The sequence below is a fragment of the Cygnus atratus genome, chromosome 1 (assembly GCF_013377495.2).
Source record: "Cygnus atratus isolate AKBS03 ecotype Queensland, Australia chromosome 1, CAtr_DNAZoo_HiC_assembly, whole genome shotgun sequence".
In the NCBI taxonomy this organism is placed as follows: Eukaryota; Metazoa; Chordata; class Aves; order Anseriformes; family Anatidae; genus Cygnus; species Cygnus atratus.
The window spans coordinates 75,271,747-75,298,016 of record NC_066362.1 but is presented as its reverse complement, the minus strand read 5'-3'; the positions used below and the strand labels follow the sequence as shown (position 1 = coordinate 75,298,016).

Sequence of the window (26,270 nt, the reverse complement as noted above, 5' to 3'; positions counted from 1 at the left end):
ACCTGTAAAATCACCTTTTATTTTTAACTGTTTGCATGCTGTTTGTGTCAGGTGACATGTCTTGTCGTGCCTTGTTCTCATGCAAGGTGACAAAAGCTGCAGGACTGGCCGATGGGCAGGAGGAGGCGAGCGGCTCCTTGGAGGTTCTGCTCTCCTGCTGCCAGGCTGCACTGTGCTGGGACCATGGATCTCCTCCGAGCTCAACCCTGGACACCCTGGCCAGCTGGGTTACTCCTGCCATCAGAGTTGGGACTACCTGGCACCCCTCTGCCTGCACTGGCATGAGGCAGTCTCCTGACATGGACCTGGCCTGAGGGCTGCCCGTGGTAGCATCAAGCTCTGCTCCAGTCAGCTTGTCTTGCTACCCAGTGGTGCTGCAGATTTCCTCAAAAGAGTCTGTTTAAAACAAAACCTTTATTCAGAAGAGGCGTGAAAAGAAGAAGCCATACACTATCGTACGCTGTGTGCAATCACTTGAAAAGCAGAATAACTGGCTGTTTGGTCGTTAAGTCAGGAGTAACAGGCAAAGACATAATTGTTTGTCATAAAATGTAGCAGCCACCCTTTGTAGGACAAGTCAGGAGAGGAGATACAGAATTGCAAAGTGTCTGCCAGAAGATTGGCTGAAATTCCCTTAGGTGTGAGAGGAAAGCCCTCCCATCAGGTTTGCTGTGTACTGTGCTCACTGCAGAACTCTTCTGCACCATCTCCTCCCATGGTCCCATTTCATCTGTAGCCCAGCTGGTGCTGTTACTCACATACAGTTTTTCAGGTGACACGTACTGTATGGGTGTGAGGTACTTATATGCATCCCTTTATCTCCTCTGTGCAGGTAAGTGTGCTTACGGATCAGGTGGAGGCCCAGGGAGAAAAGATTCGGGATCTGGAGTTCTGTCTGGAGGAACACAGGGAGAAGCTGAATGCCACAGAAGAGATGCTGCAGCAGGTATTTCACAGTCACTTTTCTGTCTTGCTGTCTTTGTTCCCTCTTAATAAACTGCATTTTGCTTCCATGAGAGCAGTGTTCAAGGTGTTGTATCCCTTGATGTCACTTAGGTAAGTGATAATTTTCTACTGTATTTGCTTTAAAGTCTTTGTATTTAGTAATGTCAGTGCTGCTTTACACTGTAGGAATCCAGTCCTGCTCTCCTTTGAGCATTTCCCCACTGAACTTCAAAGAGACTTGAATAAAAGCCTCTGGCAGGGTGGGTGGATTCCCCTCAAAGCTCCTTGCTGCCCAGGGCAACTGTGATGACAGACAAGCTTTTTTCTCAGCCTGACAGCCAGCCTGTGATAATGCCCCCATGATCTCAGCTGCATCCTAGCTGCCCGGGTCTGTCAGATGGTTAATTGCCGTGTCCAGTGCTTCAGAGAGTACAAGGAGTATGATGGTTTGTTCCCTGAAAGAGGCCTTTAGCTGTAGAAATAAATTACTGATTTCTTCCTCTTCAGATGAATAATTCTGATTTGTTCCTCTTTATCTTGAATCAGGAACTTTTGAGCAGAACATCCCTTGAAACTCAGAAGTTGGATCTTATGGCAGAGATATCCAATCTGAAGTTAAAACTTACATCTGTAGAGAAGGATAGATTGGACTATGAGGATAGATTCAGAGACACAGAGGTGAGTAAAAACCAACAGAATAAATTGTGAAAGTCATGTGTGTGGTTTCACATTATCTGAAAATTTGGGAAACATCTGGGAATGTTCCTTTTCTTTTCTTTCCTTTTTTTTTTTTTTTTCCAGACAAGGAAGGGATTCATCTTCAAGTTTAAAACATTTCTCTCTTAAAATAAAAACAGTGTCCTCTTTGCTTTGGTAAATTCTAGTTTGACAAAGAAAGATTTCCAAAAACAGTTTTTGATTCCTTCCATCAGGCTTTAGGCAGGTGGCATTTAGGTTTCAGTAAGAGAGAATGAGGTGGCTCTGTGATGGCTTTTTGAAGTCTCACTTCAAACCTCAGCTCCACAGAAGGGGGCTGCAGGTAGGCAAACCCATTTTTTTCCCAAAACTCCAAGAATTAGGTTGTGCTTCACTGCAAGGGTGACATACCCTGTGTCAGAAATATCTTGGAGTCTGCCTGGGAAGCAGAAGAAAATTTCCAGTTCTGAGTTCATAAATGATCTGAGACATCTGATGTTCATATTGTGGATGTTCCAAATATTCATTTCTAGAAGGGAAGAAGCCATAATGTCATCACAGGAGACAACACTTGACATTTCCACTTTAATCAGTGGTCTTTCAACTCCCATTCAGATTCCTATATGTTAGGCAATGAAGTTCAATTCCTTCACCTCTATTGCAAGCAGAAGAGTAAAAGTTAGGCTTGCTTTTACATACTTACTGTCTAAAGTAATCCACAAACCCAAAGAAGTACACCAGATGAAAACCAGTGACTCAAATTATGTTTGGACTTGAAAGGTGGTGATCGTTTATGTAGTGATGGTGGTGTCCATTTCTGCAGTGTAGCACATCAGGCTGCTGCCAAGCCATGGCTCAAATTTGTGTTGAGCCATTACATCCCATTACCTTTTCCTCTAGTGTGATACTGGATCTTATGTGAAGGATGATCGCAGCACTGGCTTAAAAGTGGCTGATTTTGCAGTCCAGGCAAGTGACTTGCAATGTCACAGATGCCTTGCAATGCCAGACAGATTGGCAGAGTGAAAGGTGGAGTGAATCAGTGAAGGTGTCCTGATTCTGTAGAAGATGTGGAGATCACAACATGCACTGCAAATTTGCAGGCTCTATGCAAGAGGCTTACCTGTGTGGTAGCTATGAACAACTTGCTGCTTGAAATACCTTGAAATATGCTTTATGTCTTTGATAAAAATACTATAACCTAAATTATGTTTAAAAGGTAATTACTATATTTGAGGGCCATATAGATTTATTTGCTGGAAGTTTATGCCAGGCCTAATGAACTATTACTAAAACATTCTTCTATACCTTTGAAAACCAGAACAGTATAGTTCAGTGTGACGGAAATTGTTGTTTCAGCACTTTATAGCTATAAAAGGCCTAGATATTGAAAGGGATAATATGTCTAATTTCCATTTTGTTCAGTGGAAAAATACTTGGCTGTAAGTTCTCAGCTGTAATTAGATGTAAGAGTCTCAGCCACATGAGATTTCACGTAAAAGCTCTGATCGGTATTTTGGAGGTCATATTTATTCAGAAGTACTCAATATTATACTCAGTCTTGATCTAATTATATTCCTAAAAAGTTATAGAGAGTAATCAGTTTATTTCAGCAGAGTTGATTAAATAGTGTAAATATTCTACCCTAAAACACATTATGGAATTTCCATGCTGTTTTCAAAACAAAAAAATCATACCCAAACTCGGAAAGAAAAATTGCTAATGTTGCTTCTGTTTTTATTTGGAGAAAAGAACATGGAAAGGAAAAAAAATGTTAACGTTGTTGACATCTGAAACCAACTTTTGTGCAGTTGCTGTCTCCTACAGAGTTATCATTCATACTAAATCCTTCGTATTATCCAGTTTTTAATTATGTCTCTTATTGCAACTTCCCCTTCTAGCTTGGTCGGTTTCTCATATTCACCATTCTTTCTCTAAAACGATGCTTCACTAGATCTGTAAGCTTTTTTTTCCTTTGTGCTCTAGGAGTTTCCTGTCTAGATGCTCGCAAATACAGAGCTTTTTCAAAGCTAATTGTATAATTAATAGAGGTTTATAATTGATCTGTTCTTTAAACCATTCCAGTCTTTCCACTTTCTCAGCAGACACCACGATTATTTGCCTTAAGGAGCATGGGTGGTCTGAGATGGGCTGGGTTTATGTAAGAAAATATCATACTAGGGAGTTTATTTAGGGAGGAGTCCATAACCAGACATTGTCTTTGAAGCAGCAGCCAGAGGTTAAACTGGCTCACTCGTGGGGAATTCTTCGTAACTTAAACACCACCAGGCTCCTTTGGGCAGATGAATTTCTCAGTGGAGCAAAACCATGAATGTAGTTTGCATTTCCAGTACCAATAAGGAAGCCTCTGACCCTCAAAGCTTAAAGTTGTCATTGCTTTTTCGTGCCTCTCTGGCCCCACAATCAAGAGCACAAGTAACACGAGCAGGGAAGGAAAAGGTTTTAGGAAATAGGAGTTTGTATGTCCCAGCCTCATCAGCTCCATTAGTGGATCTGTGCAAGGAAGAGCTGGTGGGTGTTTGCATGGAGGGACCTGACTCTGTATCAGAAGAGGACCATTTAATTGCTCTTTACCATTTTCCATGTTTTTAAGTAATGCAGTAGCAGGGGAGGCAGAGCTCTCAGGGTCTTCTCTTTTTCCTCTGCTTATTTATACAAGGTCTGACCCATCTCTTCTGTACTGATGAGAATCTCTCTGTGGAGCCTGGTCAGTTTTTAATGTGCTTCTCTGCCTCACAAAGCTGAGCAAGAATGGGATTTACAATTACTGTGTTGTAGATAACTTAAGACATGAGAGACATCTCTTGTTGCACTTGCAGGAGAATAATTGAAAATACTGTTAGTGCAAAGCATGCTGTTAGGTCTCCTCTTTATTTCTATCTAGCCCTTGAGCAAATTATGCTGTCTTTGATGACCAGTTACCAGCAGTAAAGGACCCATTACACATGAGGCCCTTAACAGGTTAAACAGAGCAATTTGGTTTCCATTCCAATATCTTACACTCTTGGTTGTGTAATATTACTGTTTCCTGTTATATTTTATGTACATCTTGACACTTCCATCAATATGGGTTGCGCTAACTTTTTTTCACAAAAGGAGAATAATTTTTTTCATTGATTTTTGCCTCATAGCAGCCTTTTGAATATTGATAACTAGTTTCCTTCTCCTCCGGTGTTTTAAAATACATGTAGTTCAAGTGATAAATATGTAGGCAACAACTTCAGCAGAAAGACAGGAGGAGGATTGGCTGCAGGAGACAAAAGCCCAAAACAAATCCATTGTCATAGCTTCAAAGCTAACTCTTGGACTTGCGGATGTAAATTTGTTAGAGGTCTTTAACACTTGGCGTTAGTGAAGAAAAGTTCAATTAATAATGACATCCATGTGTAGTTATACTTAAGAGTGATGTGCTTTGTAAAGGTCACACGCTGCAAAATCAGTGAGGAATTGCAGGTGTATCCAAATCAGAGTTGTACATTAGCAGCAGTAATAGTTATTACCATCATCAAAATGTTCGATGTTTTCCTTGTAGTTCTGGCAATTGAGCTTGGATCTTGCTAAAGAAATACAGATGCTGCTCTGTTGCCATCAGATTCATCAAGCACATAAAACGATAACCAGGGGTTTGCAAGCTGAGAAAATGTGGAATGGAGCTGGAAGGCAGGTGTTACGAGGGACCCATGATTATTCTCCAAATGTTAGCCTCTGGCTTGTTCCGGTGCTCGCAGGTGTTAGCTCAATGTACAGCACCACTTTACATGGATAGGATTTGCCTTTCTGTGTAGGACGACAAGCAAACCTAAGTACCACACCACCATCTTGGTAGTGTAAAAGCCATTAAGCTGCAGTTTGAGTCCTCTTCTGTTTTCTAGGGTGCCCAAAGAGCTTATCTTCTCTTTCGGTGCGTTCCCTAGTGATAGGGCATTACAGTAGCTGCTCAGGAAAGGCCTTTTTTTTTTTTATGTAAAGCACGCAAATGTAACAGTTTTCTGGTGTATGTTCATAAACTAAAGGTCAGTGAATTATATGTGAAGTAGAAGCTCGCTGGACATCTTCAAGCTGTGTGAAAGCCACAGCTTTCTGGTAATGTGCTCCCCTTCTGAACAAGGAGATGATTTTCCCCATAAACTGTGGTTCCTCGTCTCATGTGGGGGGACACTGTCCTGGCCGTCGCACAGGCTTCTGACAGGTCTGGAGCTGGCTGCTTAACATCCCATTTCTTGGTCTGGAGGATGGGGAAGTTTGGAGAAAGAGTGCCTTGCACCTTGCTGGGACACAAACTCCAGGTTCATTTAACTAATACAGGAAGGGAGCTGTGGTGCTGCTGGCACTTGGGTTGAACATCCAGACCTGGAAGGTCTCTCCAGGAGGAGGATGCCCAGGAGGTTGAACTGTTCTCCTGAAGAGCTCAGGTGCAAGTCAGTGGTGTCTCTGAGTTTCTTCTAAACCAGGTTGAACTTGCAAAGTTCAATAGTGGCGCCATTGATGCTTAAACAAATGTGTTTTGGTGCTTAGAGAAACAAGCGATGGTGCTTTTATTCGGTGCGTGGAGGGTCTTGTTTGAGTGACAGAAATGTGGATTCCCATTGTAATCTCTTCATATTTTTAAAAGGCAGTTGAGTAGCTGGATGGGCAGGAGGCCTTTCTTTATCCCAAGCTCAGATAACACAACTTCAATTTATTTCTTTCTTTTTCCTCTGCCCAATTGTATTCAGTGCAGTAATGCAGAAACTGAGAAATAAGGTCCCTGAATATCCAGAAAGTTATGAATTCCTTGACTTAACTATGAATTTGGGTGATGTGTTTGTGTGTATAGAGTTCCTTTTATTGCTGCTGAGTTTTTATGGTCCCACCAAGGCGTGCCTGGTCAACTATGACTCTGTTTACTGATTTATTTTTTTTTTGCTTTTGTTTCTGTTTTTCCCTCAGGATTTGATCCAGGAAATAAATGAATTGCGATTAAGAGTGGGAGAGATGGACGATGAAAGACTCCAGTATGAGAAGAAGCTTAAAACAACCAAAGTAAGTGAAACTGAGGGAAAGAAACAGCAATAGGCACAATTCACAGGTTTTAGAACTTTTCTCTTCTCCCCAGTCCTTGCCTGCACCCTGAAAAATCCTGAGCACGCTCAGGGGTTCCACAATGCTTGCTTAACAACTAGAACAAAGCCCAGAAAGGGGTTATTTCTGAAATTTTATGTTGTGGCTTTCAGATCCAGGCATTGCTTTTTAAGAAGGATAACTCACCATGCAGCTGGTCATTAACAGTAAATCATAGAATATCCAAGTTGGAAGGGACCCACAAGGTTCATAGAGTCCAACTCCTGGGTCCTCAAGGGACCACCAAAAAAAAAAATCAGATTATATATTACTTGTTTAGACCCTTCTTTCATGCATGTGTCAAGAAACACCAGTTGCAGCACATAAGATGTGTCATGGGTGAGACCAAAGCTGAGCATTTATTTTCTCCTAAATGTGCTGAAAATCAGCTACTTCTTAAAAGAAAGTATTCCCCTAAGTAATTCTGGCAGTCTGTTTCTGTAAGTGTCTGACTTCTCTTTGCCATTTAGCTTGTCTCTTTTCTATCTTTAGTTTTCTCTCACTCCTCTATCTCTGTTACCAGTCTTTAATGGCCAAACTTTCTAGCATGAAAATCAAAGTGGGTCAGATGCAGTATGAAAAGCAGCGGATGGAGCAAAAATGCCAGATGCTAAAGGTGTAGTAGTTTCTGGGTAATATTTGGCCTGTTTTGAATTCTTCATGTTCCACTGTTTTACAGTTTGTCTTGCATTGTGTTGTTGTGCTTTGTTCTTCATTAATTCTTGTGTGTTGATATGCAGTGCTTCCTTTCTCATTAGATCAGAAAGCTCTTTATGTAGATAGACATTACAAATACCTTTTATATTGGATGGGAGGGGATTTTAGTGTATAAACTTTGCATAAGGTATTCATAATTTTATTGGGCTTGAGTTCATTTTTGTTCCAAGGGAAGACTGCCTCTTTTGTAGTTTACATCCATTACTCAAATGGAATTTTTCTCACCTTTTTAGAGAACATTTATTCATTATTTATTCATGAAAACTAGCTAGAGAGCAGTGATTCTTTCACACTGTCCCCTCTCCCAAGTGTAAGTTTACGTATCATGTTTCTAATTCAGGGGAGAACATGCACAACATCAAAACCCACATCCAGCTCTAGTTGTCCATGGGTTTAACAGCTTCTCATGTGACCAAGAAATGGTCTTGTTTTGGAGAAGCATGGCTCTTACACTGTCAGAATTCCATCAAAATCAGTACCAACTTGGAGCACTGGAGGATTGTATTATCAGGTCCCTGTTCTGGAAGAGGCTTTGATTTCTTCACAATTTCAAGATAGAAATGATGCTTCAGAGCAAAAACAGAACAGAATTTCAGGAAATGTATGGGCCATAGTATGGGGGCACAGGTATCATTTCTGTGCATATTTGCCATAGATCCTTTGAGGGAAGCTCAGGAAAACATTTAAGCCATAGTATTCTAGTTTGGTTTATTCACTTAAGTATTTAACACTTCAGTTAGAAGCTATAAATGCCAAAATTAGGGGTCTTGCCTTGTTTTGTTTACAAACTAAACAAATTAATTTTTTAGTGTTGGGTACATTTGTACTGAGGGTCCTGTCTCGATGATGATGTTGCACAAGATATTCTCGGACATCAAAGAAATATCTTATTAAACTGCATAGGATTTGACTCAAATTTTAAAACTTAAATGCATGGATCTGTGCCAATCAGTTGCTGGTGCAGATGGCTAGATCTAAGTTATAATTTAACAGCATTTATCTAATACACCCCAACTCCCCCAAACACCATCTGTCTTGTTCCCATGAATCTCAACTCTAAGTTTCCTTTCCTAATACTTCATCAGCAAACCCAAAGTATGGTAGACGTACCATGTTTTTGTCTGAACTGCTTTTCAGTATCTCTATGTGCTTAATGGTGTTGTGATCAATTTTTCGTTCATAGAAGCAGTGATTATTTCTGAAAATGTCCTCAGCCTGTTGTAAGCACAGTTCTGTAACTATCCTGCTTTGAACATGCAAAATGCTCTATAAATATAAAAATAAATGTTTGTATATTTTATCATTCAGACTTATCACCTGCAATTTTTCTATCAGTGCAAGGCTAAATAAAAAAGAAAACTTCTTTTTGCTTTACTTTCTTTTTTAATTTAGATGTAAAATCTCTTTTCAGATTATACATGAGACTGATGCTTTTGTCTGTAAGTCTCCTGGTTTTGCCCCCTTCGGGACTCAATAATCTGTTGCAATGCTCAGTGGCAGAGTTTGATGGGTCTCCCTTTACCCAATGTAAATGTCAGGGGGTGCTTGGTCACTTTCACCGGCTGAGGACCTATCCGCTGTGCTTCATAGAAGTGAATTTTGAAAGCACCTCAGATGAGTATGGAAACTGTCACTGAGTGATTCTGTGTCTGTTACAGGATGAACTAGCAGCTTTGAAAGAGAAACTGGAGCAGAAGGAAGCTGAGGTAAAAAGATTGCAAGAAAAATTGGTTTGCAAGCTGAAAGGAGAAGGAATTGAAATACTGGACAGAGGTAAGACCAAGGGAGGCTTTCTTAGGACTGTGTAGAGGCACCTGTCTTCCTCAGTCACTTTATCTGAGGTAGTACTTCTGTGAGTGGTTGAACCGAAATAGCAGATAAAAACAATTTTCATGCTCTTTCTGCCTTTGGGTTTACTGCTTTTACCATATTTAGTGGCTATTCACAATGCAACTGTTGAACCTACCATCAGAATAGGTTCTGGATCAACATTAAACTACCTTCGGTAATCCACAGTTAGTTCTTCATATGGCTTGTATTGTGTCTGAAAAGATTCAGTTTATATTGGCAAAGAAATCCCTAAACTAATTTCAACTAGGTCCCCAAAAAGGTTATACTGAGAAGTTCCCTTCTCAATGTATCCCTCAAAGTGTAGGTATCTGTGCTTGGCTTTGCTTATATACCTCTTACTATTAAGGAGGGCAAAAAGCCATAATGCAAACCAAAGTATGATGTGCAAATCTTCAGTGTGTCCCCAGCCCTAAATAGGTGAAATCGAGGATTGGTTTTGGTTTTATGCACTGGTTAATTCTAAATCCTAATTAAACTTGAATTCACACAGAAATGTTATGTGTCAGATACTTTTAGTTGCTTTCAAAGAAAAAATAAAATTAATATTTATTTGGGGGAAATTTAGATTTGGGAACTTCATTTTAAAAATAGAAAATTTACTTTAAAGCCTCAAAAATTTTTCCACGGACTTCCTGAAATTTCACTTCTGAATGTATCTCATTGGTAGTTATCACAGATTTTAAAATTGTGCTTTTAAAGTATGCTTTTTAGAAGGCCACAAGAGGTTAATTAGTGTCTTCCCCTAACCTGAGGCAGAAACAGCTGTGTGTAGACTGTCATATTTTATTTAATAAAATTATCTGATTTTAAAACTACTGGATAAAAGCACTGCAAGTGACCACATCAAAACGTGATTTCTTTCAAAACATTTAAATGTGGAAAAAGGTCTGGCTTTATTGCATTTATTACTACCTAAATGGCGCTTTTCTTCCTTGGGGACTGCTTTATACATTGAACTGCTATTACCCTTTGGTTCTCACCTTTAGTTTAGTTCTCACTATAGCTCAGCAGGGGATCTTCTTCCCCAGTAAACTATGTTTTTTCTGCCTCAGAACAATACTATATAATAATGCAGATAACACCAGTTATCAGCCCCATTACATGAATTGTGCTTTTTGAACACGCATTCATACATTATCACCTAGCTGGCTTTTGCATAGTGCTAGCTTAAGAGTAAGCTACTGGCATAAGCCTTTTCTGAGACCTTACAAGTGAAAACCTATAGTAAAATAAACAAATAAATCCTTGAGATAGGCAAATATGGGTGAGAGCAGCGAGACTGAGTCATTAGGAACATCAGCAATGGGGGAGTGCAGGGTGAAATTTTGAACTGCTTGCTTCTGCAATAGTATGTGATGAATAGTTTGCTCCTTTAAGTAGCAATATTTTGTTAAAAGTTATTTAATGTCATAACCTTCATGCTAATTTCAAATCCAATGGACTTTCCTGCACAGATGAAAATTGTAAAAAGAAGCTGAAAGATAAAAGTAAGGTTTCTAGTGTCTTTCCACAAGCATTTGTACTTCAGAAATCTTTTCCAGAAGAGCTTTCTGCATGTATATATAAAACTGCTTTAACGCACACTGTTAGGTTGCATCATCTATAACCCTTAGTTACACTTAAGGTAAATTTTGAGAATAAGGATGGATATATCAAACTTGAAATACGTTTTCTGAAAAAAAAGCTAATAGACAAAGATTTAGTCTCATTGAGACGCAAAATTTCATGTGAAAGCAGAGTGCATAGATTTTTCTCCATAAAATGTACCCACAAATAAAACAGTTGCCTGTCAGTGAAATGAAGTTACAATCCAGTAGGCCAGATTTTCTATTAGCATAACTCAGTGAAAATTTCTGGAGCTGTATCAGTTACAGTTTTACCCAATATGTCTAAATGTCTCTCATCTAGAAAGCCAGCCAAGCAGCTTGTTTTGTTCTTGCATTAAGGAGGAAAACAATCTTCCCACTGCGTTTTTTTTCAAAAGGGTTTTAGGAAGTTCAAGTAAAGGTTTTCTTGCCTGTGAATTCGGCTACCTCCCTATGATTGTAAAGAAATTTAAAGTTTACTTCATTATGCAAAGTAGATTTTTAGCAACATTTGAGATTATTTCCATTCTTCTTACATTTATGTAGTCCAGAACACCTCCAAAATCAAACCTCATAGACTGTTAGAACATGTTTCCGTGTATTTCTATTACTTTGTAAATAAGGATTATAGATGAAGTGCAGAACCATGATCTCTGTATTAGGGACCTTTTCCAAGTCTGAAATACAGTATGTATTCTAGCATGACTGCTTGTCACAGCAAATACTTGCATCATTCCATTGTGCTGGCCTCATTTCTACATCCATACTGAATTATAACTAAACACCATTGCACAATGCTTTCTTCATCATGTCCATTAATCCTATTGCTTTGTATAGTGGGTTTTTGAGATGCCATTTGGGGTGTTTGTTGACTGTAGTAATGAGGATGTGTTTTTATTGCACTCCAGTAGTAATATTTTGTATTTTGGACCTTTTGTTTTGCAATTACTTGATTATATGAGGGACAGAGATAGTGATATTCAAGCAGTAGTTTTACTCATGACTCAGTTTTCCTGAAGTTGAGGGGGTGGATAATTTTGTGAATTTGGTCATTTCCTTGATTTAAAAAAAGTTAGAAAAAAGGTTTTGTAGAAAAGGGGTCTGTATATTTCCATCTAACATAGAATTTAAGTGGCTTGTGTTTTGTCTTTTAATTTGTAAATTTACCTTCAGATACTACTGAGTCAATTCTAGGGTATTTTTGTTTTCTTTATTTCATTACACTGTCTTACTTAACTTGACTTAGGTAACTGTATTGTGTTTTTAGACATAGAGGTACAGAAAATGAAGAAGGCGGTAGAGTCTCTTATGGCAGCAAATGAAGAGAAGGTAGCAAAGTCATTTTTTTTCTATAATCATTCATCAAAGTGAGTTAAATCTCTTAAGAAAATCTGCATACATGTCACGATTCAATACAAAATCAAATTTGTAAGAATCAAGTATTCACTATAGTCAGAAGCACTGCTGTGCCTTTTAAGTGGATAAAGCTGGGCATTTATGAGCTCTGTCCCGTGTCCTTACGAATCAGTGTCATTAAATTCAATGGGACTGCATTCTACACCATGTTTTGAAATGTAGAGAGCTCCAAAACAAGTCCCAGGAGATAACACAGGCCACATTTCCAAAGGACATTCTGTAAAGTATGGATTGTTTTCTTGTATGGTTTTGCATGTTTACATGCATGTGCATTTTATAGGATGTTTTCTTTTGATCACCAGAGCCCTAAATCTTTTGATTACTGCTTCCTTTGTGAATGACACATGCATTATACTTGACCTTTGACTTAAAGAGGGAGCTGAAATCCAGTTTCAAGGCTGGGACAATTCTGTTGATTAACCAGATAATAGCTTTAGCCAAATACAAGTATTTAATATTTCAAAGCCTCACAGAGTTCTGGGTCCTGTCCCATCCATACTTCTAGTCTCACAGCCAATTAAGTTGAATAATATTTATTCATATTTATTATTTTTTATTTACTAAAGGAAAAAACTCAATCACAATTTTCCTTAATTTAAGGATCGGAAGATAGAAGAGCTTCGACAGTCTCTGAATAGGTACAAGAAAGTTCAAGACATGGTGATACTGGCTCAAGGTAAAAAAGGTATTGTACAGTTTAAGAAGTTTTAAACTCTGTTCCCATTTAAACTGTAGGTGCATTGTGATAGTGTTACATTGACTCTTAGACTTACTATCTTTGGAGGTATCTCTTAGGTATAGTAAAATAGTATACCAGAGCAAACTGGTAAATTTCCTTTTCTGTCTGTGCTGCTGCACATTTGAGTGCATCTGGTAGCAGTAACTACTGTTGTCAGTTGCTTATTTCCCCAGTGTAAAGTTAACTTGAATGTGATGAGTTCTCACATTCTTTCCATTGCCTCTTGAAATGCCTTTCTTGATTAGGTACTACATTAACTGCTAAATATCCATTCCCTTCACTTGCAAGTGTTCCTTGGGAGGGGTTGGAAGCTGAGACGAGCAGTCCTTGAGGATGCATGTTCCTTCCAGCCAAACAAGCACTGCCACAGCAGCTGCACACACTAATAGCAATGTCCAAGAGCTGCAAAAATATCTGTAGCAAAGTGGACATGCTGCCAAGACTGTGTTGCAATGGCACACAATGTCTTTGGCATGTAATGAAACCCCCACAAACCACCATATGCAGCAGCTGTGGAATAGTTCTTCCTTACTGCAGTGGGGGGCAAGCTGGCTTTTCCTCATCTCTACTACTAACCTCTTCTCTCTATGTCTCCCTGTCCACCTTCCCACACCCCTCAGATAATGAGCATAACCATGTGGCTGAAATGGTTGTTATATTATATACTTACATACTGTAGCATGTGATGTTATGTTTCATACACTCAAAGGCTGGTGGAGCATTCCAGATCCAGGAACTTCTGATTCCCAAAGGTGATAAATGTTGAGGGTGGTGGTCATCAGTTTGATGTAACTACACTGAGTACCCTCTTTCCCCTTTCTCCCTTAAAAGAAAAGCAAAACAAGCACATGGAGAGCATTACCCTGAAATGGTTCTGGGTTTTCAGATGAAAACACCCAGATGTTGGAAAACAAGCACTCTCTTTACAGTTACAATCCAGGTCTATTTGCATTATAGCTCCTATAGGATGATTTTTTTTTCCCCCACATCATACTGCTCTTCCACTACTCAAGTCATATTTTGTAGGTCATCATCCTCTGAAAGACCTGTCTTCAACAAATTTTGGACATTAGCATTCTACTAATGTATGTACACATAATATATGCACAACTTTAAAAGTCTGTGCGCTGTGATGTTGTATTGCTACATTCTGGAAACCCCCTTTGTGTGCGAGTCCTTTGAAGGCCAGGGAAGGCCAACACAGCCTTTCAGGGGCCTTGAACTGTCCCAGGTGTGTTGCCTTCTTTAGGGCAGATGACAAGGGCTTGTGTTTTTGTTTGTTTTTTTTTTTTTTTTTTCCCCCAGCTTCTCTCAGCTTAGTGTCAGGAAACAAACCGAAACTGGAACTGGCATGCTTTGAAGCATTCTGGGCTCAGCTTGGCCACAGGTGGCATAGGGAAGCCTTTTTGCTACCTCCTTGTTAGTAAGTGGCTTCCTCTCCTCCTCTCCCCTTGTTGTAAGGGAACAGCGATTAGACAGTTCTCCCTGTCTGTGGGCATCGATTTTGGTATGTAAGAGCCTTTCCTTCCTCAAAACCAGCACTCAGGAACACTAAGGACACAACTTGAATGTCTTCATTCTGCCAAAGCTAGGATCACACAGAATCCGTGAGGGAAGAGGAAAGAAGGTCATGAGTGCAAAGCAACATGCTTAATGTCGTGGAAGAGGAGGAACATGTTTAAAATAGGGATTGCTTTTTCATGGAGTGCCATTCCTTCAAAGAGAGGAAGAGGCTAAAACAGACATCGAGTCTCTGGAACTGTGCTGTATGGTTGATTCATAGAGCAACGGACTGAAAAATGAGCAAGAAAGATCTTTCATGTAAACAGACTTTGGCTTATATTTGCATCAGGTCTTTTGCAACAAGTGCTAGGCTTCTGCTTGCTTTTTAGAAAGCATCAGTTTCCTTGAACATTCCGCTATTGGGGTCAGTACTCCGGTGTTAGTGACAAGTGTGGAAATCCAGGTCTGTAGTGAGGCAGTTCAGGAGCAGCAAGTCACTCAGTGGACACAGAGGATGTCAGATGCCGATGCAGGCTACCGAGTTAACTAAATGAAACACACTCAGTTTGTGGCAGCCTGCAAACATAAAGCAGTCACTTAAAAGCTGGTGTTAAGCTCTTGTGCATCTGGACTACATTTTTCCTATGGGTAACTTAAAGACACCACAGAGACAGGTTGTTTTCATCATATCAAGTCTCAGGCAAACTTTGACCCATCCCCCTAGTCTTTCCCTAGTGAATATGGGAAAAGAAGTATTTAGTATGAAATCCCAGGACATGAGACAGGAAATAACTACTTTGGTTTGTTGAGCTTTTTGAAACTGATCCCACTAAATGCTTTTACAAGGGTCTGGGCTTTTGCTGTCAGATGCATGTTTCCCTTCTGCTCCAACCCTGCCAGGCTGTGGCAGTTGAATTAGGAAGCAGCATGTGGTACTTTCTCCTAAAAATACATAATTCAAGCCTCTTCCAATAGCCCATAAATGAGGATACTGGCTGCGCCTTGCATAGGAACAAGAGTTATCGTGTATCCAGAAGTCAAACCAACAAATTTCCCATCTTCTCTCCCTGCAGGCAAGGAAAGTGACAGTGAAGACTTCTTGAATTCAGGATCAGTTTCTACAGTTTTATTGGACACACCAAGTCTGACTGACCCAGAGAAAAGTCCATCCCCAACTCCTGTAACAGCATCTCCAATCCATGATGAGTTTAACATGAATATTCATGAAGAGGTATCTTTTTCTTTCTTTTTAAATTCCTTTACTCCTTGAAAACATTGCCTGTGCTGGACTCATGTTAGAGACACCAAAACTCAAGATTCTGAAAAGATTTTTTCTGGGTCTCACAGTTTTAGTAATTTTCCCTAACCTTTTGGACAAGGTGGATTTCTTGTGAAACCTGCTGAGGAGTTTCGTTGGAATCCAGTTGAATTTTTTTTCCTTAATCAGGTGGGATCAGGAAATAGCAAATAGCTGTATTCGTCATGATAATGGATCTTAACTATTTTTCATATCAAACGTGTCTATTTTTGGAGCTATATTTCATTTGAAAGGAACTGGAAGTAAACATGCTGGGACTCATTTAATATACCCTGTCATATTTAAAAGGATGCAATCATCATTACATGATTGGTAATCATGTAATAATTGTAATCATCATTACATAATTGCATTCAGTGAAATAACTAGGTTATGGTCCAATCTCTGATTTTTTACAATCACATTTTTCAGTAATAAAACTATAGATTTCTTCTCTTAAAGCTCTGAATCAAAAAAGGGATTTGATAGACATAACTAAACAGCATGAACGCACCCTGAAGAAAACTAAATTAAATTAAATATTCATCAGCTTCTTGGTATTCTCGGAGTGGCCCGAGGACAGAAGTGAACCTGAAAAGTTAACTACTCTTCTTGGAGTCTGTGGTAGAGACAGATTTAGCTGGCAGCCTCTTGTGGCTTTTAAGGTTTTTGTCTACGCTATAGCTTATCAGTGCAGCAATTCATGCTTTATCTTCCAGTGACATTTTTCAAGTAGTAAACCACTACTGTCCTATAAAAGAAAGAAATAAATATATATATATGTTTTAAATTTTAATTTGGAGCCTTCTTTTCATAGTTTATCTATTACATTTACCATTTATGACTGCTTAATTTGAGCTCATTTCAGTGTAAGAGATATTCTTCATTCTTTTTAGAATTCCTTACAGATCCACACAAGTGTTTTACAGATTTCAATCCCATCTTTTTCATCAATGTCCAAGAGCTCAGAAATTGTTGCAGAGAAAGTGAAAACGCAGCCTAGGTCAGATCCTGCAAGTGATTTGAGGTATTGTTTTCATGTATTTTTCAATTGTAAATCCAGTATTCTGTAATGTTTAATGAAAGTAATAATCTGCCAATGACCATACCGTCAAGTTATTAAGTTCATTAAATGAGGCGAACATTCACTTGTCTAGCTATGACAAACTAATCATGTATTTGTAAATTGTGTTGATTAAATATTTTTCAGTAAGTAAGCATTGATTTGGTGGTTGTTGCTTGTAGCAGCACTCATACTCTATATCAGTTGCATCACAAGAAATGAACAGGAGAGAAAAACTGACCTAATGTAATTAAGGACACCGAATATTTATTTTTATCTAGTTTTTCATCACCTAGGTCTGGCTGAGATAGTGTTGGCTGTGCTAGCAAATGTGTTCCTGATGATTTGCATTCAGGCATTTTCCACAGTTGCTAAAGATTGGTGTAAGGCACCGCACAAACTGCCACAAAAGGGCTGTCCAACGCTGACCTTGAGCTGTTAACAGAGCCTCAAAAGGAAACCACAAGAGGTGTTTCAAGAGATCAGAGAAGGAGATATCCTTGGTGCCATCCTTTGATGTGATGAAATGCAGATATTTCTTCAGTTGTTCTTAGGAGAACTGTGCCTGAGATTTTCCAATGCCAGACTAAGCACGTAGATGCAGAAACTCAGAGAAGCCAGAGCAGGGGGTGCATGGCTGCACCCTGGGGCTGTGGCTCCTGTGCCCCAGACTGCAGCCTCCTGGGTGAGAACCTCATGCAGCTCTAGCCATTGCTGCAGGGATTTATATCCCGCCTCTTAAAAACAAAACAAACAAACAACAACAACAAAAAAGCAAAGCACCAACCAACAACAAAACTCCCAGCACTGTGGGTAAGTCACAGGGAGCCAGTCATCTCTGCTACTTGGTGTTGCAATGGTACGCTATGCGTGCTGTAACCTCTGCTGCAGTATTGTAGTTAACTTACGGTATGAATTTTCTTTCCTGGGGCACTTGAGCTCACCTTTGTCTTTTAGAAGACTTGTCAACTGTAGAGGAGAATATTCGGCATGTGCTAGTGTGGTAACAGCTGAAGTGAAAGTAAATTATAGCAGGCTGAGATTTTAGGATTTCTATATCAGCAAGGTGTTTGCATGGAAAACTCAAATACATTGTTTTTTTCATATCTTTCATTTCTGCAGTGAAGGAAGATCAACTGGTTCCTCCCCAGGAACTCAGCTGTGTGACAGTCCAGTGTAAGTATCAAAAATATTTGGGAAACATATGTGGCTTTTGACTCAAAACCGCTAACCAATCCCTCCATATTTTACAGACACATGCAAATATGCCAAGTAATTCTAGCCAAGATGTAATGGTGGTGGTTTTCTGCTCATGGCCATTATTTTCCAATGCTTTATCTGTGCACATGTGCTAACAATTTCTTTTATATTATGAAGCATCTCTAATTGAGTCATAGACCGTCGATAGACACTGAAATTTACAGTTTTCTGTAGTACAAGTGCCTCTGATTTGCTTTTGTTCTTTTGATAGTGGGGAAAAGGTACTCAGCTGACTACAATGAAAACATAATTTTAACCTGTCACATAACCTTATTCCCCAGGAAAATCAGTGGGACTATTTATGAACTCAAGGTTGAGTCAAAGCAATTTGTTAGCAATGTGCCCAAGTCAGTCAACAGGGCTTGTTTGGTCCATTGCATAAGGCTTAATGTCTGTTTTTATTTTGAGTGATTTAGTGCCATGAGACTATTCCCAAAGCCAAATTCTACTGCCCTTATGCTGGTATAAAGATAGGTAACATTGTAAAATGCGGTGAAGTTACTCTTTTAACTGTATGTAGGGAAGACTTAAATGGTAACTTTCTTTTCAGACTTAAGCACTCCAGGGTAGGTCTCACCAGAACAGGGAGATACCTGGTCTGAAATGGAAAATAAACTGTAGATAAAATACTAAAACATGATTGGCTTACTGTGCTTGGCTTCTGTAAGGATTAAATTAATCAGAAGCCTCTTGCTAATAATACTGTTTTTCATAGCTTTTGTTTATGTCACTTTTGCCTGTGTAACTTCTGATTGTACCTCTGAAAATAAAACTTTAAATAAGAAGCCAAAAATATCCAAGGTAGGCATCATGTCACTGCAGCATTAGCATCAGTAATTATCATGTGGAGGTTCTTAGAATATCTCCTCAAACTTTGTGGGCTCTGATTAGTGTGTTGATTGCGTTAATTCAAAATGTCTTTGTTTTTGAGTATATCTCATCACGTATTGTAATGCTTTTCTAAAGCCAACTCCTGAGAGTGTATTTATCTTAGAAAATTTAATGCCAATTACTCAGCTTGTTCTTCATGTTGTTTCAGAACTTCTTCACTGCAGAAGTCCAGCAGTCTGGGCAGTTTGAAGAAGGAGACATATGAAGCGGTTGGTTTGAGCTCTTACTTCCATCTTTCCCTTTGAAATGGGGATGATGTCTCTGTTATGGCACTGACCCTGTGGATGCCTTGTTTTCTTACTGTGAGAAATGCTTGGTCAGAGCAAGGCTCCTCATATCATGTGTTACCAGTGGTCTCAGACGTGACATCTTCCAGACTTTATTAAAGGAGAAAATCTGTCTTTGCAAATGTAGTTTTTTGTTTGTTTGTTTTTTCTGCTTGAGGTGTTTACGTGAAAATCTCATGCTGTGTTTTTCTTCAAATAATGGGTGGTAGTGTGTTGTTTTTTTTAAACTTGAGTTGATATGCTTTTCCGATTTAAGACACAAAGAAAATGTGCTACCACTTCCTTCCCATGTTTAAGGCTAATAATTTTGGAAGGCTGTGTAATTAGTGCATTCTAAAATACAGTCTGGGATGGCTCTGTGTTTTAGGTGGTTGGGAACAAAATATTGAGCCATTGTGTTTCTGGTGATAGCTTCTGTTTAGGCCACTTTAGAAGAGACAAAACAGCTAGTCTCTGTCATCAAATCAAGGTAATTCCTGTGGTTTTTTTTGACAGCCTAAACTGTTAAAAGCTCCTAAATTCTCTGATAGCCAAGCTAACCAGGAGCTGTGCTTTACAGCTTAAGAAGGATGTTGACAGTACTGAAAATACGACCAGAACTTGATGATGAAAGCTAGAAATTATGGGTTGGAGGCTGGGGGGTTGGTTGGTTTGAACGGGCAAGGAGTAGAGGCTGTGGATGTTTTATCTACTTGGCTTCTACCCTGATTTCTGCTTTGGGTCCTGTCACCCAGCTGTGCTCAATAGTGCCTTACAGGCTGCTTGTGGCTGATTATGTACACAGCTAATCCCTTACAAAGTAAACTGAAGCAACCCTACTTTCATGTCAGCTCATTGACCTCAAAAAAAGCAAGAATTAGTCTGTGTGAAATACAGCTCCAAAGAGATATCTTTTGGGAATAAAAAAGTGCAGAGAAGGGTATTTCAGTCAGTTCAACTCAGGGTGACTGTAATGAATTGGATACTGACTATAAACTGTGACTTCTAAAATGTGTTTCTTAATCTTTCCCAAACAGGACAGAGACCCTGCACAGAAGCCAACAGAGGTAATGTGTGTGTATGCTCCTGTGTGAACACAGAGAAATGTGGACAGCAAGTAGTAGGTGATGAAAGGCTCAAACTTGTGAAATTGCAGCATGCAGTTCCAAAGGGAGAATAGCAAACCTGCAAACAAGATAGCGAGGAGGATATGATGATTGCCACAACTGCTTTGTATCTCACACATTCTTGTCCTCTCACATGTGGATTATCTTTCAGTCTGGTAGAGCACAAGGTTGCCATCTAAGCTAATGTTTCCCGCACATAATTCTACCACTCAATAATTAGCAAAGCTAACCATTAACTATTACACTGACTATAATTACCTTTGATTAGCGTCTCTAAAAACCCTTGGGTTTCCAGATTGTTTTCTGTAACAGCTGTGTTCTTAAAGAGACTGTCATTACAGAACAGTTACACCATGGTCTACCCTACTGTGTCAGTAGTTTGCATGCAACAGTTGCTGCCTGTAGGAAGATCTGAATAGAGAGAACACCTATATCAGACACTGCTTTTAGCCTGAATGTGGTATCCATTCAGCAAAAGCCAAAGGAGTGTGTTTGTATTGTGAATGGGTTTGTTTCTGCCTTTTAAAGAAACAGTGAAACAGTGAAAAAGGTTAAAACTACTACTTCAAATTGGTGAACTGATGTTTCTGATTTTCTGTCCTGTCATTTTTACTCCTTGCTTGGTGCTTACTTTCCTCTCAACTTGGTCAGTGGACATAATCAATTAATTTGTTCTGAAATTGCAGAGCAGTGACAAGATAAAAGGGGCTGTGTGGCACTTGGCAGAGAACTGGTTTAGTGTGGGGGTTTTGTCTCCCTCTTTGCTTCCCATTGCCCCTATAGCTACCAATGGGGGAGACAGAAACCCTGGAAAGCTGGAAAAGTTCAAAGCCTTCCAGGACTGTATTTTTATCTTTTTCATACCTGTAAGCCTTACTTGCAAAAACTGAGAAACATCTTCAAGACAGCACGTTATTCTTAGAAGCTAGTGATAGTAATCCTGGGTCCTGAACATATTCAAATGAAGATCTTGTCTGTGTTCTCCTTTACGGCTTTTGCCTTGTTTTCTTGTAGTAACAAATGGGAAGGAATGACTCTTCAGGTTATCTGTCAGCAGTCACTTTGCATCTTTCTCAAAAGGTCTTTTGCAGTTCCCTGATACTGACTGTTTCCCTACCTTAAGCAGGTTAAACCTCCAATGGAAGGTAATAATTTTGCAACCCTCCCTCCAAAATCTCCTTCTCATGGTGTCACAGGAGATGAGGATAGTTTTGGTACCCGTAAAGCCAGATCTTCATTTGGACGAGGCTTTTTCAAGATAAAAAATAACAAGAGGACTGCAAGTGCCCCAAATCTGGGTAGGTATTGTGCACCTGCACTCAGATTCTGTGCATTTTGAACCAAGGTCTTAATAACAGAGAACTAAAGGTTTATTTTTCTGGGTGCTGTAACAGTCCTAAGAAGCAGGAAAGCCAGCCTTGGTCTCACTGTGACTTGGTGGTACTGTTCTCAGTAGAATGATTGGAAAAAATGAAGCAACAGAAAGAGAAAACCTCTCTGATGTAATGAAGTTAGTTGATCTGTCTCAACCTCTGCTATGATATCTCCCCTGAGACTTTGTAATGGATTGCTGCAGTTCTGAAATGCTGGCTGTCTGGTAGTAGTTCACACATGAAATTTGTGGGTGTTCTTTTTTCCATGGTCCCATCCTCAGTTTATCTTTCATAAGATTTTCAGATGTACAGAAATGAGGCAGCTACATTCAGTCTTCCTCTTTATTTTATGTGTATTTAAGTAGCCTTGCAAAAGAGATTGTGACAACGAGAACAGCATTGACAAGTTATTCAAGCTCATTTTGAGTTCTAGACCTGTGATGGAAGGTTTTTTGTTTTGGTTTTGTCATTTGATGACATTCACACGATGAAGAAATAAAATATTTTGCTTAATGCAGAAGTTGCTGTTACCAGCAGCTGAAATCCTACTTGCATTAGCTGCTCTGCTACAGCAGTATTTACACTGTTCCAGTTCAAGCATCAAGTGAGTCTGTGCATCAGATCTACTGCCATTTATCTAAAATTTTTTGATTTCTATTGCACAAAATTTAGGACTTTAGCTCTACCTTTCAGAAGCATAAAAGGGGATAGCTGCTTCTGTCTTGAGCGGAAGAGTCTCCTGCTTTTACTTACCAATGACAATTCTACATCATTTTTCAAAAGAAGTAACATGCTCACACTTTTATTATGCATTGCACATTATTTACCTATGTCACATGGCATGGAAACTTACTAGCTTACTTGGAATAGATACACAGTCTATTCTGAGGGTTAGACTTTGCTTTGGTTTATTTTGTGCGTGCTTTTATGTAATCATCTGTTTCATCCTGAAATTAATTTGTCTAACAAGATGGAGTTCTTGTGGCTGTCATAAAGGACTGGAAGGTGGGCCATCTAGAGCATGGCTCTGTGGATTTGAATGAGTTACCTATGTTATCCAGATTTCAGTGCTTCCATCTGTAAAACTGTTGTCCAGATACTTGTCACCCCACAGGAGCCTGTGTGAGTCACATAGCAGGTGACCTGCCTGCACTGAAGTGACTGAGGTGCTGTTTTACCCTCTCCACCAAGGATCTTTACTGCATTTCTTTTTCTGTGAGAGGGGGATTAGCAGTGAATTGGTAATCCTAATTTCTCTGTGAATTCAATGTTGCATGTGGTGCATGTGTCTATTGTACCTCCCACCTTTTGTCTTGTATTTTGCTGATGTAAGTTTTGAAATGTGTTTTACCTTGTCCCTCTGCGTGTTCTCTCCCCTTGTGCTGCGTGTGGTTATGTGCGTTGTTTGGATATCTGAAGATCGCAGTCGAAGTGCAAGTGCACCTACTTTAGGTATAGTAATACTGCATGTCTGCCTGTACCAGCGCTGCGCTGTGACTGCTGCTAACAGCTGGTTATGGCCACATACTTTTAAAGCAAAAGCTAGACATGAAAGCTCTGCATCAAAACTTTTGTGCATTGCTAAAAGGAGTTTCCATGTGACATCTGCCCTCTGCTATAAGTCAGCTGCGTCATTTTTTGGTAGCTGCTACTAATGAGAGAGATTGTGGGTTACTTTGCAGAGACCTTTGCCAAAGCTTTGAGCACAGAGTTACCTACAGACCAAGGTAGCAACTGAGAATCAGCAACATATAAACACGTGGGGCACCTTTGTGCTGGTGTCCCTCTTGGACACCGCTGTACAAACTTGAAGGGTGGCGAAGCAGGGTTGGAGTGTATTTACTTCTCAGGCATTCATTTAGGGGAGCTCTGAGGGGAAGGGTATGTAAGTTCTCTTCTGAGAAGTCCTTACATTTATTATGTAGTAAATGAATGAGAAGTAATTGGGGCAGATTGGGATGGAGCTGTTTATGTAGTAAAACCTGGTCTTGTGATGTGAGCATTCCCTGGGTGATTCTGGCAAGGGCAGGGAGGACCTGCAGGGTCTGGCATTAGCAAGTGGAGCTGTGTCAGCTGGGGTGGCAGCACAGCCATCGCGTGTCACCTGTGCTGACAAAGAGACACGAGTGCTCTTGGCCCTCTTGGTTTCCCATACAGCCCCATAAATGTCATCTCCTCTTAGAGATTGTGTCAGTGGAGCAAGGTACAAGGAGCAAATGTTGCAATACCCACAAATCTCTGCTTCTAACGCATCTAGCCTTGTCCTGGTACTCTCTCTTCAGAATTATGTTTAAATGTGTTTTTTTCTGAGCTAACACTTTTTCTTATGCGAGTAAAGCAAAAATCACTAATGCAAAAGCCTGGTTTGACACTACTGCTGTCTCTTACTGGCAGAATTCCCATATTCAGTAGTGGTCAAACCAAAGTACGAAGAAATCATCTTTTATGTGACCTTGTTGCTTCACTATGAGGTTTCACTTGTAAATCATTGAAGGAAAATGGGGCATGTTCAAATGTAGTCCAGCTGAAACATCTAAAATTTTGCTCAGCAGGAAGATACGCTGAGACCACGTGTCCCAGCAGTATGTGATCTAGCTTGATTCATGCAACTTGTTTTCTCCTGGAAGTCTGAGAGTCCATGTCAAAAACAAACGATGGTCATCTAATTACACACCCATGTGAAAATATGGTAAAAGTGGCTGCAGGCCTGACTGTCCGCCTGCTGTAGGCTGCCTTGCCACAGCTGCTTCATCTGAGCAGGCTTGTGCTGTCACTGTTCCTCAGCAAGCAAGTGGCATAAGCTCCACATGGTGACTTTATTCAGCTATATAGCACTTTGCTGCCACATCTCTGCTTATGTAGCCTAATAGATACTGCAGTTTTGTGTAGTTTTCTTTTTAAATGGTGTTTAAGTAGTTTTGTTCTTTGTTAGCTTAGCTTTTACTAAACAGTCTTTTAACAGCTTCGCTTGTGAGGTTTGTTGTCAAAGAAAACAACAGCTATAGATCAAACTTTTCACGTTAATCAGAGTGCTCTGTGCTTCTCTCCAAAGAGAAGATCCAGTTCAGACAGAGCCTAGACTTCATGGTATTTCTCTACAGAGGAACAAAATGCTCCAGAACTTGCATGGGGGAAGCCCTCTTTCCACCAATGAGGTGGAAGGGCCTTCCCACTCCTGGGATGTAGGAGGAATTGTTTGTTGCTGGAATTTTCTGAGTGGGGAACTTAGGAGATACTGCTGATCTTTAGGAAAGATGCCCACAGGGTAATCATTTCTTTTTTTTGTGCTCTGGGGACTTCTGCTATGGCACTGATTTGTTCCTGGGCTTCTGTGAAAGGACACTCCCTGAGAAAGAGTGTACTTGGGATTTAATTCATTGATTAATTCACCAAATGTTTGTTGCCTACTCAACCAGCAAGGACATTGCCTTGGAGTGTTTCAGTAAGGCCCATGAATGAGGAACACATTTTGTTTCTCCTGGATTTTTCCCATCCTCTTTGTCCCATTTTCTCAACAAGGGGACTCAATAATTTTAGAAAGAGTTGTTCCAGAGTTCAGGAGTGTGTTTGTACAGTGCTGTGGAAGTAAGTCTTGATGGAGCTTTGTTTTCTAATAGCTGAAACAGAAAAAGGATCTGCAGATCACTTGGACCTGGCTGGCTTGCCCCCTCGACCAAAAGAAACAGATAGTTTACAGATGACTCCACCTTCTCCAGATTCCAAGAAAAAGGCCAGAGGAATCAAGAAGTTTTTTGGAAAGTAAGTAAAAGATGCGAAATGACCGTTCTGCAGAGCTGGATTTTGCAAAGGGTTTTGCAAGGGTTCCAGCTGAGCACTGGGGCTGCCCGAGCTGATGCCTTTGGGAGGAAGAAGCTGGTGGGCTTAGCAGGGGCACTGCTTTGTCTTCCATCTTCTTGTATGCATTTTCTCTCAAATCTGTCTCAGATTCTCATCTTCCCTTTTTCCCTCTCCAACCAGTGGCCCTGTGGTCTGTTCAAGGCAGGCTGCGGGCACGGTTGGTGTGACCGTCACAAGAGCAGGAGCCAGCATGGCATTTAAGGGTTTTTTGGGCTACTGGTGGGTTGGTGGTGGGTGGAGGAAGGGCTACAAACCCCATGGGAAATCTCGTGTGTGTTGGTTGTGCTAGTAGAACCATGCCTTTTCCTTGGTCAAATGTGAATATGCTTCCTTCCACTAATCTAGACTTAAAAGAAGTCAGTCTACCACTTTCAACCTAGATGACATGTCTGAGACTGAATTCAAAAGAGGAGGGACAAGAGCAACTGCAGGGCCACGACTGGGCTGGTCTCGAGACCTGGGGCAGTCTCACAAGTAAGATGAGTGGTGAAAAGTGTGCTGATGCTTGTCTTCCTGGCAGCTCCAGTAGAGCACAGGGTCAGAAGGAGAAGCACAACGTCA

At 40.1% G+C, this 26,270-nt stretch overlaps 1 protein-coding gene across 50 annotated transcripts in view; it reads left to right on the top strand.

The window, feature by feature from the left end:
• The window catches only part of PPFIBP1 (PPFIA binding protein 1), a 110,288-nt gene that overhangs the window by 70,452 nt on the left and 13,566 nt on the right, over positions 1–26,270 (top strand). For 5 of the 50 annotated variants that reach the window (XM_050712298.1, XM_050712302.1, XM_035540870.2 and 2 more), the window contains 16 exons: positions 833–946; positions 1,492–1,623; positions 6,592–6,684; positions 9,138–9,252; positions 10,785–10,817; positions 12,184–12,245; positions 12,933–13,017; positions 15,648–15,805; positions 16,768–16,898; positions 18,057–18,110; positions 19,234–19,294; positions 20,389–20,418; positions 21,602–21,776; positions 23,271–23,303; positions 25,469–25,610; positions 26,055–26,183. In XM_050712298.1, the coding sequence (XP_050568255.1) occupies positions 833–946; positions 1,492–1,623; positions 6,592–6,684; positions 9,138–9,252; positions 10,785–10,817; positions 12,184–12,245; positions 12,933–13,017; positions 15,648–15,805; positions 16,768–16,898; positions 18,057–18,110; positions 19,234–19,294; positions 20,389–20,418; positions 21,602–21,776; positions 23,271–23,303; positions 25,469–25,610; positions 26,055–26,183 (1,547 nt within the window). The remainder of the gene's footprint in view (positions 1–832; positions 947–1,491; positions 1,624–6,591; positions 6,685–9,137; positions 9,253–10,784; positions 10,818–12,183; positions 12,246–12,932; positions 13,018–15,647; positions 15,806–16,767; positions 16,899–18,056; positions 18,111–19,233; positions 19,295–20,388; positions 20,419–21,601; positions 21,777–23,270; positions 23,304–25,468; positions 25,611–26,054; positions 26,184–26,270) is intronic. The other 45 variants (XM_035540923.2, XM_050712392.1, XM_035540920.2 and 42 more) reach the window with 21 other exon arrangements.